The sequence below is a fragment of the Diplotaxodon limnothrissa genome, linkage group LG23, assembly GCF_057381915.1.
Source record: "Diplotaxodon limnothrissa isolate DT_005_m linkage group LG23, D_limnothrissa_male_GT1.1, whole genome shotgun sequence".
NCBI lineage: Eukaryota > Metazoa > Chordata > Actinopteri > Cichliformes > Cichlidae > Diplotaxodon > Diplotaxodon limnothrissa.
In genome coordinates, this window is record NC_140617.1 from 18,735,668 (window position 1) to 18,754,940 (window position 19,273).

At 40.6% G+C, this 19,273-nt stretch overlaps 2 protein-coding genes across 2 annotated transcripts; both read right to left on the reverse strand.

Annotated features, from left to right (window-relative positions):
- Positions 1-593: 593 nt before the first annotated feature.
- Positions 594-5,196, reverse strand: LOC146607812 (T-cell surface glycoprotein CD4-like). The gene is made up of 3 exons (XM_085347993.1): positions 5,112-5,196; positions 1,350-1,664; positions 594-846 (listed from the first exon to the last, which is right to left on the reverse strand). Exons 1-3 carry the CDS (start codon positions 5,194-5,196, stop codon positions 728-730), a joined length of 519 nt encoding a protein of 172 aa, XP_085204119.1. The 3' UTR covers positions 594-727.
- A 1,867-nt stretch (positions 5,197-7,063) lies between these two features.
- LOC146607813 (uncharacterized) lies at positions 7,064-9,787 on the reverse strand. Its single transcript, XM_085348401.1, has 3 exons — positions 9,679-9,787; positions 8,432-8,746; positions 7,064-7,398 (listed from the first exon to the last, which is right to left on the reverse strand). The coding sequence occupies exons 1-3, from the start codon at positions 9,758-9,760 to the stop codon at positions 7,262-7,264; spliced, it is 534 nt and encodes a 177-aa protein (XP_085204527.1). The 5' UTR covers positions 9,761-9,787; the 3' UTR covers positions 7,064-7,261.
- Positions 9,788-19,273: the final 9,486 nt, after the last annotated feature.

The window sequence follows — 19,273 nt, forward strand, 5'->3', positions numbered from 1 at the left end:
CTGTGAAATACAGCAGCTGGACCTTTAGCTAACGACACACTGTGAGACAAATTGAAATCAAACAATTTGTGTGTTTGCTGATGTTTGTTAATCTGATAGAAACACTGTAGAAATTTTGAATCGTGGAGAAACGTTACTCCCTTTATGATTATTCCTATTCTGTAGCATTAGCTAGATGCTGAGTACAACTTTGGGACACCTGCACTGTTTCCGGCCCACTTTAACCCCCGAGTATACAGCTATTGATGATACTGTTGAAAGAAAAGTAAGGAGTCTGTTTTAAAAATGTGAGGAGTAGAAAATACAAATATTTGTTTAAAAATGTAGGAAGTAAAAGTCAGAAGTTAGAAAAATAAATATTCCTGTAAAGTACAGATACCTAAAAACTCTACCTAAGTACAGTAACAAAGTAATTACGTCCCACCTCTGGTTGCTGGTACTGCTGTTCATGCACCGACAGCTAACGTGTTTGTTACTTTGACACATTTGCTGCATCTATTTTTAGTTTTTTTTTTTTATTGTTTTCTCTCAGCTTCTCATCTCCACTTTTAGTCACTTCTTCCACACTACATTTTTCTAGCTGAGTGAGCGCACAGCAAAGTTAGGGAAGGGACATTACATTAAAAGATGTGACTGAAAATGAACAAATGGGCTGTTGTCCGTCCTTGTATTGTGGGTGCATAGCAGCACTTCAAGCCGGCCCGTTGGCCCACTGGGAAATGCCAGATTACCAGTCCAGCCCTGGCATTAACTTTAAAGAGCAGAAAAGCACAAACAGAGGAGCAGAGAGGAGAACCAGGTGGTGGCTGAAGGAGGTTATTGTTGCACCATGTGATGTGGGTTTCTCTGCAACACAAAATACAAAACATAATTTTAATAAGAGTTGACAGTATGAAAAAAACAAACCAAAAAAACATAAATTATTATTTTTTCTTTCAAGGAAGAAAACCTGAACTTGTGATCCTCATTTAGACTGAAACCAGCTACAAGAAGCACATCCTCTTAGTGGTACAGTAAATTAACCATGCATTCTAGTGAGTCAGTAAGCTCTCGATGATCTGTTTCCTGTTTGATCCAATTGGTTTTTAACATTACTGCTGCTTCTAGAAATAAACCTGACACTGAAATACAGGAATATAATTTGTGAGTTGATCAGAAACAAGCAATAGATCATCTTTAAACACAAGGACCAATTATACAAAACACCCACAAGAAGTTCTGTCTGCTGTCTGCTGTTCTGTCATCTGATGCCACAGGTGTAAGCAGTCGTTCCGGTGTAGCACATTTAATCTATTGATGTTTGTCTGTATTCCACCTTCCTAATAAGGTGCTCGTGCTGCTGAACTGACCTGTGACATTCAGAGTCATCTTGGCCTGATAGTCCACTTTGGGGATGTCGCACTCGTATGGGCCGGCATCGTCCATCCTCAGATCCTTTATGAGGATGGAAAGGTTTCCGTTCTTGTAATAGTCTGGGAAGCTGAACACTCGACCTGTGAACTTTGCATCTATTTTATCCTGTCTGCTGTTGATGATGTCCAATACAACTTTGTCATCCTTGTCCCTCCAGAAGGCAGTGACCGGCTCGGACAGCTGGTTAGAGCAGATGCAAGGCAGGAGGACCTCATCCCCGATGAAGCCGGTCCTCACAGACTGGCTGCTGCCTGCAGGACAACAGGACAGGTGAGTAACAGGTTACCTGTGCACAGCTCCACCACAGCTCTTTGGTTTAGCACATTTGGTGACCTCAGTAACACAGCAGAATCAACACTTACTGGATGCTCTTCTGCTGGAGGACAAAGTAAAAAACTCAGCAAAAACTCGTGAATTTCTCCAAACATAGAGAGGCCTGTCACTTTTTACTATCATTAAAATCCTCCACATAATGATGAAAAGACTTGAGCTCCAATCCTGGATGCTGGCTTTTCCATTGCTGCTGCACTGCCTAATGAATACTCAGTGCTGTGATGAATCTGAATGGCTGTGAGTGAGTGACCTAAAAACATCAACACCTCATTGCAAAAGTCATTCACTCAAACAGAAGCAGTTCTTTACTGCTATCCCTGCTCAGCTCTAAATCTTTGTTGTTGGACTTTAAACGGCCTCAAAGACTGCAGACTACGAACACATTTTTCAAACTTGAATCGAAGTCCTTCAAAGTTCCTCCTACGCCTTGATTTTCAGACTTGACTTCATTGTAACTGAAATCTATACAGATTCTTTCATTATATTTTTATTATAAACTGAATTATTTGTAAACAGTATAGATGAGGTACACTACATTCCCCAAAGTATTCAATTGTCTGCCTTGACATATGAAGTTGAGTGACAGCCCATTCCTAATCCATTTAACATTCTGTCATTGTCCTGGATCTGAGCGACCCAGGGTCCCTGAGCAGTTATGGACATGTGTATTTTTGGTGCTGCTGTCCCTCGTCTTCCTGGTTTGTGTCTGTGTGTGCGTGTCTGTGTGTACTGAGCACTGGTCTACAGGAGTCTTCAGGCCTGGTGGGTGTGCCCTACCAGGTGGCTGGCCACACCTGAGGAAATGATCACACACACCTGCAGCTGATCAACCATCATCGAGGGAGCTACAAGGCAGTGTGGCTGAGAGCTCCTCGACGCTGGATCGTCGAGTGACTTCCTGTCAGTTTCTCAGCAAATGTGCGAAGTAAGTGCCAGTCTGCTGTTGTGTGAAGGTACTCATAGCCGCCTTTGTGTGTGTGTTTCCCAGGATGATTTGTGGAAACGAGGAAGCAGCTGACGCAGTGTACATAGGGAATGGGGACACGGAGCATGGGTGTAGGGAGAATGGTAAATGGCCTGTATTTATATAGCGCTTTACTAGTCCCTAAGGACCCCAAAGCGCTTTACACACCCATTCATGCACACATTCACACACTGGTGATGGCAAGCTACATTGTAGCCACAGCCACCCTGGGGCGCACTGACAGAGGAGAAGACAGGGAGCGGGAGTCGGGAACACACTGGGGATTTATCATTGTGTATTAGTTACGACACTGTAAATAAACGCACTGCTTGCATTGAAGAGTTCTGCATTTTGGGTCCTACTTCCCCACACACCCACAGTTGGCCAGTGCTAATTGTGACACATTCAATTCAATGTTTTTTTTTATATTGCACTAAATCAATACAACAGTTACCTTAAGGTGCTTAATATTGTAAAGCTAAGACACTTGAATGATACAGAGAAAAGCCCAACAATCAGACAACTCCCTATGAGCAACTACTTTGGCAACAGTGGGAAGGAAAAACTCCCTTTTAACAGGAAGAAACTTTCAACAGAACCAGGCACAGGGAGAGACAGCCGTCAGCTGTGACTGGTTGGGGATGAGAGGAAGGAGACAGGACAAAAAGACCTGCTGTGGAAGAAAGACAAAGATGAACATTTCATAGAGCCGTAAGGACCCCACGGACCAATGGATGAAATCAAATGTAATGTCCTTTTCTGCTGGACAAAACAGATATAATGCACTCAGGCACACAAACATATACATCAGCGATTCTTGGCCACCTTGCAGCCTCTTTATTCTGTGCATCACAGTATCAACAGATGCCTTGATCAGCTCTGCTTTTCACTTACATGCAAGTACATACTCACAAAACTGGATCTAAATGCTCTGCTGCTCACAAAGGAAACAAAAACTAGTTCCTTTTTCTGAATTTAGAGAAATAAAATTTTTCACTCTCCGATCTCTGTTTCTTACTGCTGTAGATGTGCGTTCATCCATATATCTTTTTCTGCTTATCCTGGGCTGGACCGTGGGCACAAAACCCTAAGCAGAGAACCCCAGACCTCCCTCTCCCCAGCCACCTCTTGCAGCTTGTCAGGGGGAACACCAAGGTGTTCCCAGGACATGCTGGAGAGATAATTTCTCCAGTGTGTCTTGGGTCTGCCCCGGGGCCTCCTATCAGATGCCCAAACCACCTCAACTTGCTCCATTCAGTGTGGATATAGTTCATCCACTCCATGTTTAAAAGAAAGGCCAGCTACCCTTCAAAGAGTAAGCTGATTTTTGCCGCTTGTGTCCAGAATTTCGTTCTTTCAGCCAATAACCAAAGCTCATTAAATAGTTCAGGGTAAGGACATAGGTTGAATTGAGTAAATTGAGTGCTTCGCTTTTATGCTAAGCTCTTCACCACGATGGACCGGTACAGTGTCCGCATCACTGAACCTGCGCCAATCCGTCTGTTGATCTCCAGCTCCCCCTCACTCATTTACAAAACCCAGAAATACTTAAACTCCTCCATGTGGAGGTTCTGATTCTCATTCCTGCTGTGTCACACTGCAAATCGCTCCCGACAATACCCTGAGTTGAAGTCCTGGTGCTGTACATGTTTTTGTTTTTTATGTATATATTAAAGAGAAATCACAATCAGACAAGGTGTTTACATTCAGAAAATAACTATAATGTGATCAGTGGAAACTACTGAATCATTAAGGCTGCTTTCTAATGCACAGTAATGGACCTATAGTTCCACACAGATGTTGTTTGTGCATGTTTCCCCTGTTTGCTCGGAAGAACCTGGCCTGATGCAATGACATGAGTCAAAGCATCAACAACATTATCATCACTGAAGTAAAGAAAACAGTAAACTAAAATTAGAAAACCCTGTGTGGCAACTGAAGAGAAAAAAATCCCCATCTAAACCCAAAGAAAAACAAGTTGAAAACCATAATTACAGCAGAGATTACAGGGCTGATCTTCACCCACAGATCCAGACCTCTAATTACAGCTGAGAGCGCTACAGTAGCATGTGGAGGTTTACTCGGCTGGTTTCAACAGGCATGCCTCAGATACCAGTGGTAGGAACTAAAACTGAGATAAAAAAAAACAAAAAAACCTGCAGACAAATTGAAGTATTCTGTCCTCTAAATTAGGTACAACAAATAGAATAGAATAAAGCCCACCACCCTCACACCTGGTGATCTTTGCTCAACATTCTCCCCCCATGAATCACAGCACTTATATCAGAGAGTGTGTACTAATCTCACCTCACAGCTGTCAGAGTCTGTGAGCTGGAAGGACTCTGAGGTCGTTGTTTCTCCCGATGAATCACAGTAAACAGGTTTTAAAATATAGTCTCACCTGAGCTCAGACTGCACAGCAGACACAGCAGCATCACCGAGCTGCAGAGAGGCGAGCACCGACAGACACTTCTGAGGATGACCATACTTCTTGCTGCTGGTGTCACAACTGAGAGAAAAATGGATCCTCCCCGAGATGAGCTGTGATACCCAGCAGGGCTGTCCTGCCTTACTTTACTTATTTATTTTGTTTATCTGTCTGGTCTCTGCCCATAACCACGGCTGCGTCTTAAAACCAATGCTTGGAGATGACAGAACTTCAGTTGTAAAAAATGCTAGCCAAGTGCCCATTGCTATTTAAAAAATGCAATCTTTCTCAGCAGCTTCTGGATTCTTATTCAATCTGAAGAAGTGCTAACTTTTTCACCCCGTAACCCGTTAACACTCAGGGCTAGATCTACATGGGTGGCTTGGGGTGGCATGTGCCAACCTAAAATAATCTCTTGCCACCCTAGTTTTGTATATGACAATTTATTTATTAAAATAAGCCAGCATTAACAATGTCACCCTAGCTACAATTTATATTGAATATAAACTCTAAAACTGAATATATTGCATTGTGTTAAAATCCACAGTTAAAAATGATTCAGCCCATAGCGCAGACCGGCTTTATTTCCTGTTGTCAGCAGCAACCAATGCCTATGAGTGCCTGTGGTCTACAGCAATCTCCTGTGGACATTTTGAAAGTTACTCCGCGCTGGCCACCCGTCCTGATTTACTGGGACCAGAACTAAGGGTACAATGATCAGGTGATCTTTTTTATTGAATAAAAAAGATGTATAAATACATAAAATTACCGCTATACTACATTTTTATGTAATAATTAAACATCTCCATCATTAGCATGTATGCAGTGGGTCCTCCTTGTGGCAGAACAAAAGAAAACTGCACAGAAATGTTTAGTCTTATTTAGTTTTAGTCGGGTTTTTATTAAGAATGATAGATGAACCTGCAATATCACACTTAGCGACACAACAAAGGTAAATTCTAAAAAACAACCACAGACGGAGGAAAAGAAAAAAAAAAACCTACACAGGCTACTTTTTCCTACATTTCCCACAATGCATCCAGATGTATGTATCAGGTATCAGTTCAATTCCTTGGATTTGTTAGTCTGCCTGTCAATAGATCCTGTTTCTTGGTTTCTCTTTTACTTTTACTGATTTCAGTTTGTGTGCTGGAGGAAGAAAATAGTGTAACAGTCTGCAGCGTAGAGATGGACATAAATTTTATTTTTTATAAAAGGACGAGAACACGATGGTAAAGTGCAAACTCTGTTCAGAACAGAAACGACTGCTTTCTGATGCTAACACAGCTTTGGAGCTTTGCAGCCATGCTAACACATGCTAACGCTAAGCTAGCTAAGAACCCAGAGTGTTGATAAAGCTTAATGAACGCTGACCCCAGTCCAGCAGCCAGACCCCGAACTTCAACAGGTAACAAACCTATGAGCGGTCTGGCTGCAGCGTCCATTTCAACCCGTTTGTGTTGATACAGTAAAATCATCGTGGCAATCGCATTAAAGTCTCTTTGTGTTGTTTTTCATCTTTGCTTTGTGCTGTTGGTTTTGTGTTTACCTCAATCATATATCAACTAAACAAAGTAACAAAGAAAACTTATGGAAATGAAACATTTTGCGAACAATCCGTTGCTCAGCATCAGACAAATGACGAGCAGAATTATTCTAGTGAACTAAAACTAAAAACAGGAGATGGCAAAATTACAAACTTTCTTTACTTAAGTAGAAGTGCAAATGCCTGTGATATAAAATACTCCAGTAAAAGTTAAAATACTGAAGAAACTTTTTTTTACACAAGTAGACAAGTAACTCTGAAATGTACTCAAAGTAAGAAAGTATAAAGAATTGAATTGAAGAACAATTCTACTAAATTCTACTTCACTGTTGTACGAAGGTCACTCTATTAATATATTAACATAGCTACTAAAGTGCCGCTTAATGGTTGTTTATAAAGTGCTCAAACTGTGAGTGTTCAGGATATTTTGTACTTATTTGAATCAGAAACAACAGTTGCAGGAAATATAAAACACAGCAGATCAGAGATATCAATTATTTATTAATAAAGGCAATTTAAACAAGACAATACTTTAAGGTGTAATTGAGCTAAACCCGACTTAAGTTTGAACCTGTGTTTACTGTAAAGAACAGAAGAGCACAAACAGAGCAGAGAGGAGAACCAGGAGGTGGTGGTTGGAGCATGTTACAGCTGCACCACTAATCGTAGCAAGGTCAGGATGTGGAGTTGTTATTTTAATAACACCAGGTTTTTCTGCAACACAAAAAAGTTCCAGTTTAATCAGAGCTGAACATGTAAAGAAACACTGAAACACCGAACTGGTGAAGATCATTTGGACTGAAACCTGCCAGAAGGAGCGTATTCTCTTATCTCCACAGTAGAATAACTGTTCATTATAGTCAGTGTTTGAGCTGTAGATGGGCTGTTTCCTGTTTGATCCACTCTGTTTTTAACACTACTGCTGCTTCTTGAAATATACCTGGCACTGAAATACTGAAATAAAAAATGTGGGCAGACAGGAAACAGGAAAAAACAAGGAAGAAAACATCTTTAAACTGAAGGAATTGAATCAAACTGGAGAAAAATCATACAAAACACCCACACGAAGTTCTGTCTGCTTCTGATGCCACGAGTGTAGCTAATTATTCCACTAAGGAATATTCAAGCCACTGATTTTGTCAGTATTCCATCTTTGCATCAAGACACCTATCAAAAAGGACCCAGTGTTTGCTTGTCTACATATGGCTAAAAAGAAGACTCAGAATAATTTTATGAGACAGTTTGGAACAATTTGTTATGAATCCAAATAAAGATATGAGCTGGATTAAGGCTTAAAATTCATTTAAGGAAAAAAGCACAGCTCACAGAATATTGTTCTTTTTCTTGTGTTGCTGCTCTTGCTTCCAGATGCAAATTTCCACTGAATTAAAAAGTCATGTTAAATAAAAGGAGTTAAAATGGTAAGAAAGATGGTCGAAGTTCACAGGTTTCAGTGCAGTTTTCATCTTTGTTAGTGTGATCAACCCAGCTAGCTTCAGTAGGATTTGGTGTTTACTGATCCTGCATGACTTGAAGGGCTGAGTGTGGACTGTAACATCTGACTTTTATTGCTTAAATGTGCTGCAAATAAAAATTAATGTGAACCAAGAACACCTGATTTGAACACTCACTCCAACTCACTGATGACTGCAGCGTGGTCCTTTTCTGCACTTTTCAAAGACCCCTGAGCTGCTGCTGCACAAACACTGAGGTGTTCCTAATAAGGTGCTCATGCTGCTGAACTGACCTGTGACTTTCAGAGTCATCTTGGCCTGATAGTCCACTTTGGGGATGTCGCAGTCATACGGGCCGGCGTCGTCCGCCCTCAGGCCCTTTATGAGGATGGAGAGGTTTCCAGTCTTGTAATGGTTTGGGAAGCTGAACACGCGACCTCTGAACTTTGGATCCATTTTATCCTCTTTGCCGTTGATGATATCCAACACAATTTTGTCATCCTTGTCCCTCCAGAAGGCGGTGACCGGCTCAGACAGCTGTTCAGAGTAGACACAGGGCAGGAGGACCTCATCTCCGATGAAGCCGGTCCTCACAGACTGGCTGCTGCCTGCAAGATGACAGGACAGGTGAGTTACAGGTTACCTGTGCACAGCTTCACCACAGCTCTGTGCTTTAGCTCACTGTGTGCAAAGTCTAGTAGAAAATGTGAATGTAGTATTACTACTGCGACCATCACTAAAACAAACCAGCTAACTAACTAATGTATCAAAAGTTATCCTTGAAATGCTTGGCTATAAAATGAATAGCCACAGGGAACATTATCCTCCATGGAGGGTACCACGAAGAGAAGAACCATCAGAGCTGCAGAAGGCTGTGATGAAGAAAGGGGTGTGTAACCCTGAAGGACCCGACACGGCTCAGAATGCTCACTTTCAGCTACTTCATTTTATTCACAATGACTGAGTTTGTTTGCAATGACTGTGTTGTCAGTTTTTCGTTTCTGCTGCAGCCGTGCCGCAGACCATTAACCTGTTTTTGTTTTTTTTTTAACTATGTTTCATCCAGTCATAAAGACCCCATGGAGTCTCTGTTTTCTGCATAGTGGACAAAAGGGTTGAATATTTGGGCACAACAACATGCACATAGGCGACTTTCAGTGACCATGCAGCCCATTTTATTGTGTGAGATAGTTGGTATCCACAGTATCAGACTCCCTGCTCAGCTCTGCTCTTCGCTTATATGTAAATATATACTTAAAATTGTGGATTTAAATCATTTGCTTCCCACATAAGGAAGAAAAACTACAAAGATCCCTTCTCTGATTTCATGGCTCAAATGTTATTTTTCACTCTCTGGTCTCTGTTTCATACTGCTGTACATGCATTCTGTACTGATACAGACTGCACTCTGTAAGTCTCAGATATCAGTGGTGCAAGCTAAAAGGACGACGCGCCCCACCGACACTCTGAACTCTTTATTGTCCTCTAAAAATGACACTTTCAGATTTCAGACTGGCTCTTCTTTAAACTCCTCTCTTACCTGAGCTCAGACTACATAGCAGACACAGCAACCCCACTGAGGTCCAGAGATACAAGCCATGAGGGTGAACAGGCCACGGCATGGACACGAGGATGAATACTTCCTGCTGCTGGTGTCTATTACAGTTATTTTTGGAGACACATACCAGTCAACTTTACTAAGACTACGTGGTGGGATTTATCTGGGGTGAGAGTGTGCAGCTGTGACATGTGGAAGGCTCAGTTCTGTAACTCTTCATTTAGCCCTCGTCCTGCATGTTTCAGCTGAGTCCCTTTCTGCTCCACCATCATATCAGTATTTTATTTATTTATTCCCCTTTTGTATTTCCTTTTCCTCACAGGAACTGGGGACCCACGAGGCAACTGGATTACAGCAGTTCATTCACTGTTGCTCTCCTGGATCCACTGTCTGCAAGCTTTTCACAGGTGGAGTGTCCTGGAAACAGGGTGAGGTGGAGGCAGATGATCTGCTGTGGTGACCCCTAAATTGAGCAGAAGTGTAGGAAGTCTCTTGGAAGTGAAGACCTCCTTGCACTCTACGAAGACCAACCTCCTGTTTGAAGCAATATTAGAAATCAGTGAAGAAGCTACTTCACCTCCCTCGCTAACACAACGCCCCATTACATTAACAAAGGATCACCTGCTTATTGATAACTGGTGGTTTGTTCACTAGTCTTCGATCAGCTCCAGCCTGGATTCATGGGAAAACAACATTTCCCATAATTCTCTGCACATTGTCAATAGAGCAGATTGGTCATTTTTGTGTTCTGATGATTTTATTCCTTCTTGGGACCTTTATGAAACCTTTGACTCTGTAGAACTTTAGATAACTTCATGTTTCGAACTCTGACACCAGGTGTTTGCTCATGATTGTTGGTGTTTCCTTTTTATTATTGAAGGGACTTTACCTTGCAGCATAAAGCTGGCTGTACCAGAGCTGCATTTCAGTTAGAAAAACAGTGAAATTGGTTCCCTGTTCATATTTTTACAAATAAATAATCATACAACCTTTGACTTGTTTTTTTTATTAATAAAATGTTTTGCTTATAGAATAATTTAGAAAAAAATAATTCTTCTGCCTGCAGTGGAAACTGTTTGAAAGCGAGGCCTCAGCAGTTTATTTTGAGTGAAACTCAGGTTTCAGGTTTCATGTGAAGAGTCCAAAGAAACAAATGAAGATTTCCTGTTTGTTTAAAACAGCGATTCCTCCGAACAGCTCTAACTTTAGCTCTTCTTCATCAGTCACACACAAATAATCTGTCACATTAACAGGAAAAATACTTCAACTTCAAAAACGTTTTAATCTGTTAATACTACACACACAGACATATATTTATCTCCAGGGAAATGCAGAAGCTGGATGTGTCACCAAGTGGAGACACACCTTCACTTCTCCAAACACATTTTTATCAAAGAGTTCAGTGTTTTTACAGCTCAGTCGAACTTTAAACACTAACAAAATGCAGTCTGTCTGAAGCAGAAACCAAGAATTTTCAACATACTAAAACTCAAACCAACTGAAGAATCAATAATGTATTTTTTAATGCAAACAAACTGACTTCCTTCACACCTTAAATAGCACACTAGACAATACAAACATTTCACAGTCAATATAATGTATTTAAAACAAGTATTTAAAACAAAACAATACGTGCAGTGAGAGACTCAAATGTTTCTGTAAAGTGCAATATCTTTTTCACTGCTTTTCCAGCAATGATTGTAATAATCAGTGTGAAGAATTTGCTGAACTTTTGGTGTATGTTTCTTTCTTTCTTCTTTTTATTTTTTTTTTCCTTTTGCACTTTTTTTTAAAGAAATAATTATATAAATATATAAATGAATAAATAGTCAGTGCATCTTTTTTCACTTCAATGTAGCAGAAAAAACAAATCTGTACAAAATTTTCCATTAAAGCCAGCCAATCATCTGTGATGTCAGGAGCTCTCTGAACCAATCAACATCACTGAGTCTTAAATCTGCTGCAGCATCACAGCAGTTTGTAATTATCATTATTATTATTCTTGGTAACAGTACCATGTGGTGGCTCTGACACTTTAAAGGTTCATCAAGTTTTAAATGCTCGTGGCTCAAACTTAAAGGCTTTGAAATTTTTGACTTTTTCTCCCAAATATACACAAAAGCAAAAAATTACCACCGCTGGTAGGAAGGTAAATTTAACAAACTTCACACACAGAGCTGCCACATCAGGGTGATTTTTTCCCAAGCAATCTAAAGAGCTTCATCCTGAAAAATAAGTAACCAGTGTTAAACTTTCCTCACTTTTCTCCACAGTCTTTTATGACTGCAATGAAAACTGATCCAAGACGACAGATAAATGTGGATAATTTACTGTACAAGTAAGATGTACATAAGTTCCATCTTAGTGGCAAATGTTCATTACTGACAGCAAACATCAGCCAATAAGAGAAGCAAAATAAAAGAAGCTAACCCGGGGTTGATTTTGGTCCTGGGGGTTTGAGCCTATCGATAGAGTCAGGTTGAGAAGTGGAGTTGCCAGTCTGTGTCAGGGCTAGCATAAAGAGACAAGTAACCATTCACACTCATACAGCCAGTTTAAAGTAGCCAGTTAACCAAGCACACATGTCTTTGGACTGGAGTATCCAGAGAGAATCTACACAGACACGAGAAGAACACACAAACTCAGAAAGGCTTGAGGTCTGTGATTTATCATCCCTTCACAGTGTGGAATATTAACGTGATTGTATATCATTTATGACTGAAGGTAAACCCAACTTGTGCCTACTTCAAAGAGCAGAACAGCACAAACAGAGGAGCAGAGAGGAGAGTCAGGAGGTGGATTGAGTTGAAACACTCACAGGGTCTCCAGTCTTGAACATTAGTTTAACAGCAAGTTTCTCTGCAACACAAAACAAGCAAACATCAGTTTAATCAGAGCTGAAAGTTTTTATTTTTAAGGACAGATGCCTGAATGAACATAGCACAGATCATCATCATGAGTGTCAAGGTCAGTACAGTGAACTGAAACTGAGTCAGGTCAGAAAAAACTGAACTTTGGGACTAATAATGTTTAAACTGAAGGGAGCAAACTCAATCTGGAAATAATCAAATATATATATATATATATATATATATATATATATATATATATATATATATATATATATATATATATACGAATTCAGAGCTTGTTTTTTTTCTTTTCGGACAGGATGCCCAGGACTATATGAAACAGCACTGAGAACAGAATTACCTTACACTTACATATTTACATATGTGAGAGATATTCTTTTATCAAGCACTCAGATATAATAAAATAACACCCAGACACTTCAGCAGTTTAACGTGCACGGGTGAGAGCTCAATGGAGACTCACACCCTCACACCAGCTACCAGTCCTCTCTTAGGACGAGCGTTTACATGTAGGAACAGTGTCAACTCTTATTCGTTTTTTCGCAAAATGTGGGTGAGTGTTAAATATTCACCTGAGTTATTGTGTGGTTGCTTAGGTCTCCTCCATCAAGCCCCAAAGTCGTGGACCTCCTATAAGAACGCTGGCCAGAACCCGAATTTCACGTTTCTGGACTTTTATCCTCTGCCTGGAGAGGAGCTGTCGACAGACTTCAGCGCAGGCTTTTCACGACGTCAGGACTTGATGAAGGTTTCCTATTGGAGCATGAAAAATATCAATGTCCACGCCGGCTCGAAGGACCAATTAAATGTGAGAGATATTCTTTTATCAAGCACTCAGATATAATAAAATAACACTCAGACACTTCAGCAGTTTAACGTGCACGGGTGAGAGCTCAATGGAGACTCACACCCTGCAGCAGCTCTCTGCCTTTATTTATACACAGCATGAAGCATACAAAAAAGGAAATAACATGATTATCTAGTCGAGCAGGCAGGTGTAACTTCTCAAAACGTTGTGTTCTCTACAAGGTCGTTTCTTATTCTTGGGTGGCGGTTTCCTGCTGCTGACAGATAATGTGACGGCAAACAGTTTCCGTTATAGAGCAAAGAGCCAATGGTTAATTGTGCAGCTGGTTGAGTACAAACAGAAATATAAACACTCTTAGCTGATTATTATATGAATAATAAAACCTTTAAAAGCAAAAATCCTCTGACATGCGTAATCATGGGAACAAGTGGGTTTACAGACAGGAGCAGCTGATTAGAAAAGCTGAAATAATACCTCAACTGAAGTGAATTGTACTAAATGCACTATATGTGCACTATTACAAGAATATTTTTCGTTCTATTGCTTTCTATTAATTTATATAATTTTAAGTTAAGCAGGACAGAGTTCTTTAAAAGAAAGATTTACTTATATTCTCAAAAGTTAAGCATGACAGGCTTCTGTTTAAGAAAGAGACCTGTTTTACTGTGTTAATGTTGTCATTTTGAGCTAAAAATAAATGGCTAAATGATCATTTGTTTCCCATATGGTCATAATCACAAAGAATATGCATCTGCTTAAATCAAATTCAAGTCAAATGGTTAAAAAATAATTTCACACACAAAAAAAAGAGCTACCACACTGGGAAGGGTGAAGACAACTGGGTTGCCCGGCCCTGGCCACGAGGTGTCCCTTATTCATTTTTCAGGGAGTTTGCAACCCTAATTAAAACATCACTGTTGGCCACATGTCGGGAAAGTTATGTGACATTAGCGATGTTTGTACTAACTTGGTTTTAAAGCCTTTACTTCAAAATATATGCCGTTCAATAGTTGACTTTAATCTTACAGAGAATGTGATGATTTTATGGATAATTAAAGTCAGTCATATAACCACAAACACAACAAGCTGAAAGTCAGTGGTGCTGCTCGGTTTGCAGTCCTGAATATCACGGCACAAGCAGGATTCACTGCACTGTTAATGTGCAAAATCCCTGCTGACTCGGCCTCAGGATGTGTAGAGGCAAGAATCAAGCGCACCCAAATGAGCGCATCAGTGATCATGTGCGCATCAGGCAGAGGGACAGTGAGAGACGAAAAGCAGCAGAGCATGGCAGTGGTATAGCAGTTTGTGTGATTCCGTGTGCGTTAATGAGACTGTAAGTGTTATTACCTTTGACAGGTTAACTGGTAGGATAATAGTTATAGTTGTTTGTGTATGTTTAAGCTAAAGTTATGCCTCAGTACACTGCTATCACGTTAGTAGGTTTATTTCATTATTTAATTAATTAGTACTACGTTAATACCAGTGGCCAGAATCTCCCCCAATGACTATATCCCGCGGTTAAAGGATTTTTCTGTCGTTTATTGTTTGGTTTAGCGGTTGTTAGCTTGCCACATGCTTGCCTTAGTACTGAGAAGGGTCTGGCTGCAGCCACTGTGGAGCTCCACAGTAACCGGATACACGTGACCTCCACACTAACCGGAAACACGTGACCTCCACAGTAGCCGGAAGCACGTGACCTCCACAGTAGCCGGAAGCACGTGACCTCCACAGTAGCCGTAAACACGCATGGATACCGTGGAAGTCTTGCAAGTTGATCGCAAAGGTTGGTTAAGTCTTTCTTAAATAAATTTGCCGTTAGTGATTTCATAATTCTAGGAATCGTCTAGTTTTCTTACAATGATTATGTTGCCACTTTTTTTGCGTTACAACAACATTCCTCCTTATTTTAATGTTTTTCATCCTGCTCCATGGCAGAGAAACACACAGATATGCTTTTTCCTGGGCCTGGTTTAAGTAAGAGAGCTGGATTAACGGCTTCTGTGGGCGAGAAGAAGCAAAAACCACATTTTGCATTAGAGTATGATTTATTGTTGGCGTCAGAGATGCAAAATAATGAATACTTCAATACTGTACTTAAGTAGAATTTTCTGGTATCTTTACTTTACTGCTGTACTTTTTTGTGCCTACTGTATACTTCTTTATACTTCTACTTCTCACATTTTAGCACGCGTATCTGTACTTTGTAATCCGTACATTTGTAAATCAGCCCCCCGCACGCGTGCTTTGGACGCAAGATTACTTCAAAATTTTGTACATAAATTATATTTTAGACCCTGTACTTCTTACTTCCACTTGACTCAAAAGTCGAGTCAGTGCTTTTTAAACAGAGGTATCTAAACTGTAGTAAGGAACGTGTGTACTTGTGACACCTTTGGTTAGCGTCAACACTGTAAATTTCGTCACAAACAGATTTATATATTTATCAATACTTCTATTCGTCATTCTTTTCTGTACAGCCTTTTTATTGCCCAGATTTTAGTTAGCCTCTGTTCAATTGACTGTTATATGTCAATAGAAACATGTCTCACAAATTAAAGTGTCTTTTAAAATATTTGGGGGGTTTTTTCAAGAATTTTCTTCCCAAATCTATTACATGCCAACTGTAAATTGTTATTTCTGCTAAAACCTTAACTTAAATGTGTATATGGTGTTTATCTGTTTCTCTCTCTGTTTTAGATGCACATATCAATCCGGAATTCGGGCTTAAAGCCAGAATTGCAGGAATGCAACACGTGTTGCAGAGGACTCTTTCACTGCCCTCTGTGCCCCACTTTCAGCCCTACTGTCAGGGCAAAGATTGAGGAGCATCTAAGTGTGCATATAAAAAAATGCTTTGCCTTTCAAAGGTATGTTTGTATTAAATATACTTTATAGTTATAAATATGCACTTTTTTAAGCACTTCTGCAGTATCTTTGTTGACTTAAAAGTTGCTGTTGATATTGTACAGTTCAGTGCATTCATCTGCAACAAAAATAGTGTTTTTATAAAATATATTTTTATTTACTTTTCACCACTTTCCTAGACATAACTTTTGTGATCCATACCATTTAACTTTCATTATTGAGGTTGGCTTGGATGTTTTTGTTAACATGTACAATCTGATTGTTAGACAAATTGATTGCATTCTATACAACTACATTTAAATTACATCTGTTTGTTTGTTTGTTTTTTTCTCTTATAGATAAAATGATATGCTGGTGCAGGCAGCCTTGTAGGACAACAGGACACTTTCACCGCCCTGTCTGTAAGATTACAATCATACGGCGTGGGGATATGGCAAGGCATTTATTGTCTTGTCAGCATTCTTCAATGCCAAGTCAGCTACCATTATCAGGACTGCTCCCCGCTGAACTCTCCGAGGAGACCCGTATTCCTCCGGCAGTACTCTTCGAGGAGCCCCATCTCCCCCCCAAGGTTTTGTCTTCGGTATCTGAACCATTTTCTGAGTCTTTGTTAGAACATTCATATGCTCTACCCTCTGTGTTCAATAAAACTGCAGCTGATGGAAAGTCCATGAAAATGACATGCCCTCACTGTGGCCTTACTCTTCGTAGCTCTGGCAAGCTATTTGCACACTGGAGAGAGGAAGCCAAAGCTGTGCTTGAAGGACAACACGTGCCCATTTTCAGACTGAAAAAGCGCAAGTTCCAGGAAGTCAGTCAGGTCAGTATTCACTTTAAACAGTAGTGTAATTACATGGTTAGTGACATTTGAATAACTGTTAAAAAACTGTTCTGCAACAGAGAAATAACTATGTTTTCATCCCCATTTGCCTGACACAGGAGCCAGCAGTTGTTGAAGATCTGCGTCCTGCTGTGCACTGGGTTGTCCAAAATAAGGCACTTTTCCGTGGACATGTAACAATGCCCAAATATGTGTCCTTAAATCAAGAGGACCAGCAGAGGGTCTTAATAGACATGTCAGAGGAAGAAGACACTGGAGCAAGGGACTTGTTCCTCTTTGTTTTTCAGTTTGCAGAGGACATGGAGCTCTTTTTGAAAGCATGTGCTGATGAGCAGGGACTAAGGGTCAGTGCTACAGTGGGGCAAAAAAGTATTTAGTCAGCCACCGATTGTGCAAGTTCCCCCACCTAAAATGATGACAGAGGTCAGTAATTTGCACCAGAGGTACACTTCAACTGTGAGAGACAGAATGTGAAAAAAAAATCCATGAATTCACATGGTAGGATTTGTAAAGAATTTATTCGTAAATCAGGGTGGAAAATAAGTATTTGGTCAATAACAAAAATACAACTCAATACTTTGCAACATAACCTTTGTTGGCAATAACAGAGGTCAAACGTTTACTATAGGTCTTTACCAGGTTTGCACACACAGTAGCTGGTATTTTGGCCCATTCCTCCATGCAGATCTTCTCGAGAGCAGTGATGTTTTGGGGCTGTCGCCGAGCAACACGGACTTTCAACTCCCGCCACAGATTTTCTATGGGGTTGAGGTCTGGAGACTGGCTAGGCCACTCCAGGACTTTCAAATGCTTCTTACGGAGCCACTCCTTTGTTGCCCGGGCGGTGTGTTTTGGATCATTGTCATGTTGGAAGACCCAGCCTCGTTTCATCTTCAAAGTTCTCACTGATGGAAGGAGGTTTTGGCTCAAAATCTCACGATACATGACCCCATTCATTCTGTCCTTAACACGGATCAGTCGTCCTGTCCCCTTGGCAGAAAAACAGCCCCATAGCATGATGTTTCCACCCCCATGCTTCACAGTAGGTATGGTGTTCTTGGGATGCAACTCAGTATTCTTCTTCCTCCAAACACGACGAGTTGAGTTTATACCAAAAAGTTCTACTTTGGTTTCATCTGACCACATGACATTCTCCCAATCCTCTGCTGTATCATCCATGTGCTCTCTGGCAAACTTCAGACGGGCCTGGACATGCACTGGCTTCAGCAGCGGAACACGTCTGGCACTGCGGGATTTGATTCCCTGCCGTTGTAGTGTGTTACTGATGGTGACCTTTGTTACTTTGGTCCCAGCTCTCTGCAGGTCATTCACCAGGTCCCCCCGTGTGGTTCTGGGATCTTTGCTCACCGTTCTCATGATCATTTTGACCCCACGGGATGAGATCTTGCGTGGAGCCCCAGATCGAGGGAGATTATCAGTGGTCTTGTATGTCTTCCATTTTCTGATGATTGCTCCCACAGTTGATTTTTTCACACCAAGCTGCTTGCCTATTGTAGATTCACTCTTCCCAGTCTGGTGCAGGTCTACAATACTTTTCCTGGTGTCCTTCGAAAGCTCTTTGGTCTTGGCCATGGCGGAGTTTGGAGTCTGACTGTTTGAGGCTGTGGACAGGTGTCTTTTATACAGATGATGAGTTCAAACAGGTGCCATTCATACAGGTAACGAGTGGGGGACAGAAAAGCTTCTTACAGAAGACGTTACAGGTCTGTGAGAGCCAGAGATCTTCCTTGTTTGAGGTGACCAAATACTTATTTTCCACCCTGATTTACGAATAAATTCTTTACAAATCCTACCATGTGAATTCATGGATTTTTTTTTTCACATTCTGTCTCTCACAGTTGAAGTGTACCTCTGGTGCAAATTACTGACCTCTGTCATCATTTTAAGTGGGGGAACTTGCACAATCGGTGGCTGACTAAATACTTTTTTGCCCCACTGTATGTTTGACATGTAATGGACAAATGAAGGCACTGGCTGTGTTTGTTTGTTTAATATGTTGTTGTTGTTGTTTTTTGTTTTGTTTTTTGCGTAGTACAAAATTCCAATTAAACTTATTTCAAAATGTTGTTCACTTTATTCTGTGTCCATACTTATAATAAAGGATTACAGTGTAACAGCATTAAATGTAAATGTAACAGCATTTTTTTTTAAACTTGTAATTTCAAA